This window comes from Sarcophilus harrisii, chromosome 6, assembly GCF_902635505.1.
Source record: "Sarcophilus harrisii chromosome 6, mSarHar1.11, whole genome shotgun sequence".
NCBI lineage: Eukaryota > Metazoa > Chordata > Mammalia > Dasyuromorphia > Dasyuridae > Sarcophilus > Sarcophilus harrisii.
Window position 1 is genome coordinate 105,143,073 of NC_045431.1, and position 12,833 is coordinate 105,155,905.

Here is a 12,833-nt window from a genome sequence, read left to right on the forward strand (position 1 = left end):
ATCTGAACATTCCAACAGACTGTAATAAGTATATTTGGAGGATTAAAAAAAAATTAAATGGGTCTTAAAATTTTGATCCCATTAATTCTATCATGGACTTTTATAAAATATTGATTTACCAACTAGGAGTAGAATTTTTAATCTCACAAGGGTTAGAGGACATTAAAAAATAAATATATGATGTGTTACATAAAGTTAAAGAAAACATTTTATATAAATGAAATAAATGAAAATAAGATAAAAGAAAATATAATGTGAGAAATATATGTATTAAATATCAATCATAAAAGAATACATTAGAAACTGACATAAATTTATAATACCAAGACTCATTTTGCATTGATATGTGATTGAATGTTGTAACATTTTCAAAACATTTTTCAACATTTTCAAAAGAATAATTACAAAACATGATTAATTCCAAAGCATTGATACTTTAAAAAAATAAAACAATCTTAAGGTTTTTCTTCATATCCTATAAAATAATAGCTAGAATAATAATAATAAGAAATAAGAAAATATTCACAACAACCCTGGGGAATAGTTGCTGTTATTATTTCCATTTTATGGATGATAAAACTGAGACTGACAGAGATAAGTGACTTGTCCAGGGGCATACAACTAGTAAGTATTAGGGCTGGATTTGAATTCAAGTCCTTTTGACTCTAAAGCCACATCTATGTCTGATTTATCTCTGAATGTTGAATATGATAGTAAATGAGAAGTGTTGGAGGGGTATGCTAATACAGACACATACTACTTCTGTTGGTGGAAGTGAACTGACCTTATCATTCTGGGCATCAATTTGGAATTATGCAAGAAGTAATTCAGGTATTTATTTGTACTCTTGTCCTGATGATTCATTGATTACAGCATGTGTGTGTGTGTGTGTGTGTGTGTGTGTGTGTGTGTGTGTGTATGTTCCAAGAAAAGTCAGAAGCAGAAAATACAGATTGAATGTATGTCAAAGAAAGATCTACAACAGCACTCCATGCTAGCAAAGAGTTGGAAAATAAAGTATAAGCTCACTTATTTGAGAATGATTGAAAAATTATATTGAATTCCCTCATGCTTTTTCCCATTATATTTAATTGCATTTATATCAGTCAGATGTAATGGTTTTCAATAAGAACAAGGGAAAAAAATGATAGTTGAATATCATCCCTCCATCCCTCACCCAATTCCTGGTATGCTAGACATGTAACTCTGGTGAAACTTAATAGCAGTAATCCTACTGCACATTCAGTGGATCTTTCCATGTTTACCATCATAACTATCATCAAGCATTATCTCAAATATCTCATTACATTTCTGTCTTGCTATTTTTGTTTGCAAAAATTAAATAAAACTCTTTTGACTAGGGAATAGTGAAAGTGAAGACCTGAGTGTAGGTTCAATACCTAAATGATCCAGTTTTCTTCACAAAGGAGGGAAAAAAAAGATAACCCTATGCCCAAAATTTATATTTTGCAAATCTGTTCAGTCATCTTGGAAAAGATCTGCTCTTTATCCCATAAAAAACCAGTCAATAGATTGTGAATGGCTCAGGGTAAGTCAACATCATTCCTGGGGGCGGGAGGGAAATTAAATATATTAGTCAATAGAGTCCTCATTATCTATATTATTTTTTGCAATATTCTAAGACTAACAGAATGTTCTAAATAGCAATTGCAACCATGTGGCTACTGAAGGTTATTTTCAGAATTCATCTTTTAAGCAAGAATAGTCATAGTACAAGGTAGACAAAGTTCTAGTTATAAAGAAAAGTAAATATCAAAAGAAAGAAAAGTTACAAACTACTCATTAGGATTCTATACTAAAGTACTGAATTTGAAATACATATATCTTTTACCTGGACATAATCATTCTCTGTGACTTATTTTTCTGACATTATAAATTTGAATGATATTTTATTTTATTTTAATATAGGAATGGTTTTTAAATTTCAAATTTAAATATTTTATATATTTTATAATTTTGTTACATTTGAGGTAGTTTATGACCATGTGTTTAAAGAACATTTTTTTTCCCTCTGTTTTTACAATTTATATACAAAGCATTAAATCTGGTATAATTTTGGAAAATTTCAATTTTTGCAAATCAGGTCATTGTGTTGTTTTTAGCCAAAGAATGCTTCAAGATTCCCAGAGAACAATACAGATACAATAATTCACAAAAAGTGAATAAATCATATGAAGTTGAGGTGTATAATATTTAATACTTCTTCAAAAAACATAGCAAATCTAAATCCTAGCTTCCTCATTCATATTATAAAACCGCATACAACTTAAAATATATGCCTTAATTTGTAATATTAAAATGTAATGCTAATTACTTATCAGTTCAAAGAATAGCATACAAATTCTATACACATTATAATAAATAAGTAAACAAAAGTTTAACAGAAATAAAAGCTAAAATGAATTACTAGTTACTTAAATTAATCCATTAAAAAAGGGGCCATGAATTAATTTAAATCAATAAGCAATGCCACTAATTTTCATATCAAAACTTTTGGTATTTTTCTGAGATCTTAAACATTAGATTATAAAATTATGTACATATAAAGACCAGTTTTTATTGTATTTGTAATAATTCTTTAAAATAGCTTGAATAAAAATTATTTACTATGATTTAACTGTAACCAGTTATTAAAAATTTAATATATATACACAGTACACATCTTTAATAGGCAGCTTCTTATTTAAATGAGTCCAAATTTGGAGTTGAAACATTTTACAATGTCAAATAGCTTACCATGGTTGTCTCTGCAATGGATCCGAAGCTATTTATGAATATGTTGCATGTGACATTAACTGGAGGGCCTGAAAAAGAAAAAAAGTAAAAACAAATGCTGGGCAAAAGTTTGTAGAGGAAAAAACGCTGGACTTAATAACAGAAAGGGACCAGGTAGTGGATACAATGCCAGGCCTGGAGTAAAGAACATCTAAGTTCAAATATGACATCAGACACATATTAGCTGTGTCCCCCTGGACAAGTCACTTAACACTATCAGTTCCTCCCTCATTTGTAAAATGAGCTGGAGATAAAAATAGAAAACCACTCTAATATTTTTGTCAAGAAAACCCCAAATATGGTCTCGAAGAGTTTATGACTAAATGACAACAACACAATCAGAAGACCTGGGGTCAAATTGATACTTGGTCAAGGAACTTTGAATTACATACTTTTATGACCTTCCTGAAGCATGGTTTCCTTATCTTTACAATGGGAACCATAATATTGGCAGCTTTCTTCCAAAAGTGGTAGTTGTGAAGAAAGCACTTTACAAATGTGTAAAACTCTCTGTGAATGTGAACTTCAGAGGTTTTGTAATTTCACCGGTATAAGGAGTTCCCTTACTTATCTAAATCACAACTCTTGTTCATATGTTAATTAGTTAAACATTTATTAATATTAATCACAATGTACTAATATAAGTATTTGAAATTAACATTTTCAAAATAAATTTTATTTTTTTCCAGTGAATAAGTAGGTTTTTTTTTCCTCATGCTCCTCCCAAAAGAAAAGGAAAACAAAACTTTTCTAAAGAAGATGTATAATCAAGTAACAAATTCCCATATTATTCATGTTTGAAAAATGTATTTCTCATTCTACAGCCTGATTTCATTGCCTTTCTGTTAGGATCTAGATAGTATTCTTCATCATCAGTCTTTTGGAATAATGATTGTTTATTGCATTGATCTGAGTTTTTAATAGCCAATTCCAATGGTCTATGCTAGAGGCCAAAAGGGACTGAATCAAGTTGGTGACTGAATAGTAAAAAGGGAATGGATATGAGATATTGTGGAGGTAGAACTAGTAAGACCTGATAGGTAATTGGATCTAAGAGTGTCAGCTAGATTAAGGAACCAAGAATGACACTACAGTTGTAAACAATTGAAACTAAAAGGATGGTGGTTTATTCAATAAAAACAAGGAAGTTCAAATAAGTGAAAAGACAATGAACTCTCTCTTAGACATGCTGTGTTTGAGACATTTAAAAATGTCTAATTGACATTTTATGATTCACAGCTAAGGCTCAAGAAAACAAATAGAGCTTGATATAGAAGATGGGAGTCATCAGCAGAGATGGTAACTGAGTCCATGGATGTTGAGTTCAGCAAATCAGAATGTATGTGAAGAGATAAGGGCAGTGTCTTGAAAGTATGCACACTTACAAGATATGATATGAATAAAGTCTTCAAATGAACCTGAAAAGTGGCAGTCAGATTGGCAGGAGAGGATAATGTACCAAAAACCCAGAGAAAAGATAGCATTCAGGAAAAAAAAATGAATGAAAAATTGCAGTAATCTGCTGTGGTGGTAATGGATAGGACTCTGGAATTGGATTCACAACAATTTGAGTTTTGATCCTATCTTAGACAAGGTGACTCCTAGTGATGTTTTTGTTTTTCTTTTTAATTAGGGAAATCTAGAAGATTATTTACTGAGTCAAGTTAAGATCTGAATTAGGGAAATAAGGGTCCATTCCAGAAAGTTGGAAAGTAGTAGTCCTGATCTGACCTTGTGACTCACTTACTCCAGTGATTTCCTTTTGCCACTACTATAAAAATAAACTCCTTTATTCAGCTGTCAAAATCTTATACAACCTCATCCAGGCATATCTTTCTTAGTGGTCATTACTCACTTTCTCTCTTATAATTCTGATATTTGGTCAAAATTGAACTGCTATTTCTCACTCTTTCTCCTCTCTCTGAATCTTTGGCTGCCATCCTGTATTCCTATAATTATTTCCTTCTCATCTCTACCTTCTCCAGTTCTATTTAATTTACAAATCAGACCCCATCATCTAGATGAAGCTTTCTCTGAACACCCCCAATTATTAGTGCTCCTCCTTTCCAAACTACTTTATAAATGAATATATATATGAATATACACTATCTAAACACATATTTTTTCAACTTTATATTGATGTTGCATTTGCATATTTTCTATTTACTTGTCTCTCCATTACAATGCAACCTTCTTGATGAGTTTGGGATTGTTTCATTCTTTGTTTTCTATCTCTAGCACATAGCATATTGCCAGGTACACTTGTTTAACTGCTCTTCCACAAATCTATTTTAACTCAAAATAGATATAAAATGGTAAAGAATAATCTCAGGCAAATTACAGGTTATTAAAACATTGCATTCATGATTTAGAGGTTCAGCATGGTCACAATTAGGTAGTCACAGATAGAAAATGAGATCAGAAATGAAGAAGCAGGTTATAGTATCTAGGATGTAACACAAAGGCACAGAGATATACATGTATGAGTCTAGATATTTACATACATATTGACAGATACACATTCATATATTTTGTACATATAATAACGATGACAATGTCATCGATTCTACTAGCCATTCAGTTTTTTTTTTTCAGAGATATCCAACTCTTCATGACACTTTTTATCAACCTAGCTATTTCCCTAACCAGCTATGCAACCTGAAGAGGTGGCTAGTCAAATGGAAAATCTAAGTATTTGTAGACAGAAGGCGAGGAACACTAGAATCAAACTGTTCTAACTCCGGCTATACAGTTTCAAAATGATCATTAGCTCTTTGCAGGATCTTGGCTTCTGAGACATTTCTGTCTTTGGTATATACAACTAAAAACTTATATTTCTGCATTCAGAAATTCTCCTACACTATTTGATGCCTTCTAACAAATTGAAATTCTTCAGGGTACATTAATCAGCATCACCTGATTCACTGAAAAATTCCACTGGTTGAGCTTTCTGGAGTCTTTTCCTTTGTCAGATCTCCATAGGCTTAGACATAATTAGGACTTTAAGAAAGTTATTGTAGAGAAAGACAAATGAAATGGTAGTTCAAAAAATTCTTCTTGTCTTGGTCATTGGATGTTAGCAAATGGGCCAGCAGTCATCAACACTAACCCAGCAATGATTTACACTAGCTAAAGATAACAAAGGTTATCAATCAGTCATTTAATTGCTCAACAAGGATTTAAGTACCTATCATGGTGCCTGGCACCTCACTGGGGTCTGAGGATACAAATGCAAAAAATGAAATTATTCTTACTTTCTAGGAAATTGTGTTTTATTTAGAGAGACATATCCTTATGTCAGTAATGAGCAAGTACTGGAACTGTGACTTCTTTTGTTGTAAGGATTAAGTAACAAGCAAGAGTCTCCCTTTACTATAGGCCTGAAATTTAGAGTTTGAAAGTTTCCTTGAGCACTTACAGGTTAAGTAGCTTGCCTAAGGTTATACAGCCAGTGAAACTTGAAGCCAAGTTTTCCAGGCTTAGAGATTGCTTCCTTATATTAGTAGAACTTACTTCTTTTGATATACAAATATATAGAAAATAAATATCTATAGTACTTTGGCTCCTGGTATCATACTGTGTTGGGATTTTTCACATGGACTAATCTAAAAGCAACAATTTGATTGCTTTCAATAAACTAGATCATTTCATTTGGAAATGCAATCATTGATAAGGAGATGCAGTTCAGTGAAGATGCTAAATGTTTCAATGTGGCTACAAAAGAAGAGCCTTTTTAGTGGCTCCTGCTCAATCCAGTATTTGACACACTAGGATAGAAGCTGTTTAATCTACTAATCAGTTCATTAAATTATTTATAAAAATAGCACACATTCATATGATAGAGTTTTATTTTAAACTATTTGCCCATTTAGCCATAGCTGGTTTTATAAGTAAATGTAGGTAAATTTAGATATATTGGCAGCATATTTTCTTATAGTTATTCTCTAAAACCATTTCTTAAAGCTATCACAGAACAAATCTTACTCTCAAAGTCACTTACAAATGAGAATGGCAAAGGCCTATCCATTAGGAATATAATATTCTTCCTTTAAAACTGTTTGAGAGACAGCTCTGTGGCAAAAATAAAACAAAACAAACATAAAACTTAAAACCAAAACAGAAACACTCACTATCCACACAAAAAAGGTGGTTCCAGTGTGACGAGCTTTTCATATAGCTTTTTTTTCTTTTATATATTCTAGCTTTAGAATGAGATCAAAATCCCAGACATCAGAGTAATTCTGGTCAAAATTAGTTCGCATTTTAATATTCTTCTCAGTCTTCGTTTTTTATTATCTTACATGTCCTCTTCTCTATATGTGTTTATATTTTAGATTTCTGTTTATAAGTCTTGTTTCTTCTCTTCACTCTATATGTGCTCTGTTTTGATAACCCCTTTAGAGCCTAAGAGTTCAACTCTTAGCCCTATGTAAGATGACTCCTCAGACTTTCTATGCAGTCTTCATTTCTTGCCTAAGCTCCCATACTGAATCTCTAATTGCTTTCTAGATAGCTCCCTGCCTCATTGTCTCACAGCCTTATCACATCCAACATGTTTTTTTTTAAAAAAACGCCTTCTATTTCTCCTCTCATTATTTCTCATTATAAATTCATTTCTCTTCCCAACTTCTATATTTTTATCTAAGGTACTATTATTTTGCTGGTCAACAGGTTTATAACCTTATAGTCACCTTTGATTGTTTAGCTTCATTCCCTTCTTCCAATCAATTTATTTTGCCTTAATCAATATACTCTACAATATTTCTTGAACGGGCCCACTTTTTTCTCTCACACCACAACCCTCCATCACTCTTTATCTGGACTATTCAAATAATGTCCTATTTGAATTTCATACATTCAGCCATTTCTAATATATCTTCTATAGCTGCCAAATTAATATTTTTAAAGCACTGTTCTCTTCAAGAAGCTTCAATGATTCTTGCCTCTAGGATGAAATAATGAACTCCTCCTTTACCACATAAAATCTTTCAGAATCTGATCATTACCAGATGTTGATAAGGGAATGTTCACTTTATTCTGCTTATAAGCCTCCAACCCCCCTTCACTATCATGAACCATTCAACTGCACTCTTTGACACTGCTGTGAATACACTTCCATCCCCCTTTCCAGAGACCCTTTTTTATATCTATCTCTATCTCTATATATAGTCTTCCCTCCTTAGAATAAAAACCCCTAGACATTTATATTCTATATAAGAGTTTAATAAATGTTCTACCCTCTATTTATCAATTTAACTCTTTGTCTCTCTTTCCAAGACTTATTTGATTTCAATTTCCCATACACATTCCATGATCCTGCACAGATTTCCCCTCATATTTAGAATTCTCTCACTCCTTACCTCTGAATCTTGGAATCCTTAGTTCTTTTTGAGTATCATCTCAAGTAAGCCTTCAAACAAGATACTTTCCTTAATACCTGCAATTGTTAGTGTTCCCCTGAAATCATTTTGTATTAATCACACACACACCAACCCCACAACCTTGTTTCATCATGATCTAAACATTTTTTCTCAGTAGAATTTAAGACCCTTGAGTATAGAAACATTTTTATTTTTATCTCTGTATCCATAGAAGTTAGCATAACAGGGACACATTGTAGCCACTTAACAAATATTTGTTGAATAGATTTGTATACACATTTAGGAACAACATGGTTTAATCAGGTTGGGAGAATTCAGAATTTACATTTGAGAGTGAAGGTTCTAAAATGATAATCATCATAATGAGAAGACAAAGCTGAAAAATATGTCCTTGGCATAATTGACAAGCATAGAATGGCATGGTGACCCAGTTAGGAAAACTGAAAGGCCTTCTTTTGTGCTATTGGGAAGAAGAGATTAATATGAAAGTGTTAGATAGAAGTAAGGTAATAAGGCAGCAATAAGAGAAATGGGGATTCAGAATGAAAGAGCAAAAATGTAAAAAAAAAAGAGAAAGAAGAAATCAGCATAATTTACTGCATTTATAGCTGCAGAGAACAAATATTATGGCCTGTATGAGAGAATTATCAAAGAAAAAAAGATGCTGTACAGATTTTTAAAGAAAGTTCAGAAGTGACAACTCAAGATTCTGGGGTTTGTATAAAGAGTAATTCCAATCTGAGGACAAGGGATGACCTTAGAAAGAGCAAGTGTAGTTTGAGAAACTTAGTGATGGAGAACAGAGGAATGAAGTTACCTGATCCTAGGATTCAACTTAAGAAATGTCTTTGTAAAGATACATTTTTTAGTATCTCTATTGTGTTCACCTTAAATATGTTTAGAAATGTCAAGGTCAGTGGAAAAAGATGTGATTTCCCCTGTGAGTGGACATCCTGTGTCAGAGAACAAGATGTGCAGACCAAAAGGAAGCTTAAACACACTGATTTTTAATAAAGAAATATAAATGCCATATGCAGATTTAGAATAAGCTATAGCTTCAGATGGCAAAAACAAGAAAGAAGAAAGGCAGTCATACAGAGAAATTAGGAAGAGAACAGTCACAGGATTTCATGCTCTTTTGTGCAGAAAAATAATTTTTCTCTCTTGCAGTTGCTACAAAGCAGGTTGAACTGATAGAGCTAAGAAAACATAAGAATGAAAAATTTTCAAAAAAATCACTTCAGGAACTATGCCCTGGAGATATGGAGATAGCAGACAGCAGTTACCATGAAGACAGCTTTGCATTCTTTAGCCCCAAAAGTCTGAGGATTTTTGCATAGGGATAGGATTTTCAACATTGAGTCAAGTAGATGGGAGCAAAAGCTAGAGAAAATGGCAAAAACTTCTCTGTGATTGAATTGAAATGAAGCCATGGTAGCCCAAGGGCTTTTGATGCTACGTTATTTGACAGCATTTTATACATTTGGGGCATCAAGGCTAGCACATATAAAATTGCATATTTGGTCACTGATGTCAACTCTGAAATTTAGAAAAACCTGAGAACAGGCAGAGGTGCCCAGTTTTATGCATATACACATTTACATGGGTATACATTCATATATTTGCATATATTCAAATAGACATGTAAAAGTAATGAGGGGATAGGTATTCCCATATATACAATCTTTGCACAACTAATCACTAATTACTGCTATTAGCAAAACATTTAAATATAATGTAGCTTCAAACGATTTCAGGAAGTACATCCATTAAGATGCAGCCCTCATCTATAGCTACCTAAACCAATACCTACAGTGATCATAAGCAGGAGCCAACATCTCACCAAGACACAGTTTAAAAGAGACTGAAATTTACCCAGGATGACTGAAGCTAATGGATTTTGAGATCCAATAATCTGGAAGAAAAGGCTAAGGCTAGATTAGGAGGGTAAATATGTGAATATAGGCAGTTTTTTTTTTTCCATGGAGGATTAAGAATCTTTGGAGTACCAACGCCTAATATTCCCTGCTTGATATTCAATTAAATTTGGAACAGGACCAGTGAAATAAGGGATATCCTTTTCTATTTCCCCAATTATTTGTGGAAGAGATTCATAGGAAATAAGAAAATAGGGCATATGTCCTTCTTCAAACGTTGTTCCCATAGATCCATCCCATGCCAAACCCAAGAGGTTTAATTTCCATACCTTTTAACCCTTTGGGAGTCAGGCAAATACAAATCACAGAATGGACAAATGAATCAAAGAAATGTATTACCTTATTATTCAAGAGTTTCATCCCATCTAATATGCCTAAATAGAAACTCAACATTTTCCAGTAAAACCAAAACAAACCAAAACAAACAAACAAACAAAAAACAAAACCCCACAACTTAGTGACAAGTAGTATGTTCCCCTACAAAACACTTCAAATTTAATTGTAAGGAAAGTCTTTTTCATCCCTAATACAAATCTGTTGCCCAATAATTTTCTCTTCATCTGTGTTTTTTCTGCTCTTTAAGTTCAAGCAGAAGCAGAACCCTTTCTTCACCCACAAGATAAGTCCTTCAGGTATTTAAAGATAGTCATTGTATCTCTAGTAAATCCTCTTTTTCCTATGCTCCTTCAGTTATTTTTTACCTATAATTGTTTCTAGTCCTCATTCTGTCCTATGTGTCAATCTTCTCTTAGAATGTCACACTCAGAAATTAATTCAATGTTCCAAATATTGTCTGTCTAGTGCTAAGAATGCCAAAATGACAACCTTTCTTATTGTCAACACTATGTAGTTTAATACTGGCTTAGGTTATTTTGGTTGCGACGGTATACTTTTTACTGACAATTCTTGTTGCCCCATACCCCTGCTCCAACTAGTGCTTTACTTTCTTGTTGCCATAGTCTATCAAGCTTGCAGTAGAGTTCTGGCCAAAGAAATCCCGACAACCGTGTTCAATAGTTGACTCAGTTGAACAGACATGTGGTTAGTCATAACTAGGCATAATAAACCATGTAAGTTAATATTTATTAATTAACATTAATTAATATTAATGGCCTCTGGAGTAATGGCAAGAACAGATATTTGCAACTAATTCTACAAAAATGATGGCATATGTTACATTATAAGGGCATTTTTTAAAGTAAAACTAAATGTTCCTCCCTTATACCATGTTTTCTCCTGCTCTTTTCCCCTGTTTCCTGACAATTCTAGGAAAGCTGAACATTTTCATGGTTAAATGGAACTAGTTTTAAGAGCTGTGAAATGACTGCAGCAAGTATTCACATAATCATGAAATTTATATGACTTCATGAAAATCTTGTGAGTTATGAAGTGAAATAACTATTGACCCTCCTCTAGAGAAAGTAAAAGCATAAAGAGAAACCATAAACTAGGAGCCAAAATTTGGTCATCTTATACTGAATTGTGAGAATATTACATAAAATGTAGATGCTACCAACTTATCTATTTCATGATAGAACCATAGGAATCTATAGTTATGAGGGACACTGCATGTATTTAGTATATACATCATTTTGGAACAATTAATAGCAGCCTTGAATGTAAATGGGTAAAAGTACTAAGAAGTCATGTATGTTTTTGAATTGCACTAACTGATCTGCCATTTACCACTTATGTGGTTCTGGGCATGTCACTTCATTTTTCTAAGCCCTACTTTCCTCATCTGTTAAAAGTAGGGATTTGACCAGATTTGAGCTCTAAATTTATGACCCAATAACCTAGTTCTCGACTTTTGTCTGACAAAATATGGTACAATTACTCATGATGACCATCAGAGGGTGCTGTATCTGTTTTGTTTTTTTTCCTTCTAAAACTAAAAACTCTTGCCTAGTCCAGTGAACTAAATTGGCTTTTTCCAAAATATTTTGGGTCATGGAAAACTTGGGGGATTAGAATATGTTGATGAAACCTCTACATTTTGGTTGAAGGAATCTACGGTCATAGGGTATTCCCTAAATGAAGGAAAACCAACAAGTTTTTATGCAAAGTAAGTTGTCCTATGTAATAAGTACAGTTGGTCTGTGTAGTTTCATTTTTTATATTTTAAAAGGAAAATTATTCTAAGTACCATTTTTTTAACGAAAACTTTATTCCTAATTGCATCTCATATATGGAAATGTTGAACTAAATTATACCTTACAATTGGGACTAACATAGATTGAATAGACAATCTTAAAAACATTTTTGTCAGTGACATCTAAATTTCATTATTATTTTTCTTGCCACTATTAAAACATGAAAATCACCTAGAAGTGGTTGAACAAGTTTGAATTAATTTATCAGAAAGGTTAGTCAAATACTTAGGAGAAGATAAAAAAAAATAATTCTTTTTTTGGGTATGTGGTAGAGATGGTGAGGGGGGGGTGGTGACTATTATGAAACCTTGTCCAAAAGAACATTGTGATAGACAAGAGGTATAATAGGGGAACAAGGTGCTTTGAGAATAAGAATTAAAGGACACTAAGATTGTTTTGCAAAAGTATAAAAAGAACATTGTGTTTACTTGATAAATTTGGCTAGTTTTAGCTTTGCTTACTCATCAGGTGAAGTAATGAAATCTTAAAAATTGCAAAATTTATAAAACTATCCAACTATTGTTGGACACATTTATGGGCATATGGTCAAATAACTGGAAAAAGGA

The 12,833-nt window shown here is 32.6% G+C and overlaps 1 protein-coding gene across 2 annotated transcripts in view; it reads right to left on the reverse strand.

Annotated features, from left to right (window-relative positions):
• GLRA3 (glycine receptor alpha 3) overlaps positions 1-12,833 on the reverse strand; it is a 232,996-nt gene that overhangs the window by 124,433 nt on the left and 95,730 nt on the right. For both annotated transcript variants that reach the window (XM_031941650.1, XM_003773060.4), the window contains exon 3: positions 2,758-2,825. In XM_031941650.1, the coding sequence (XP_031797510.1) occupies positions 2,758-2,825 (68 nt within the window). The remainder of the gene's footprint in view (positions 1-2,757; positions 2,826-12,833) is intronic.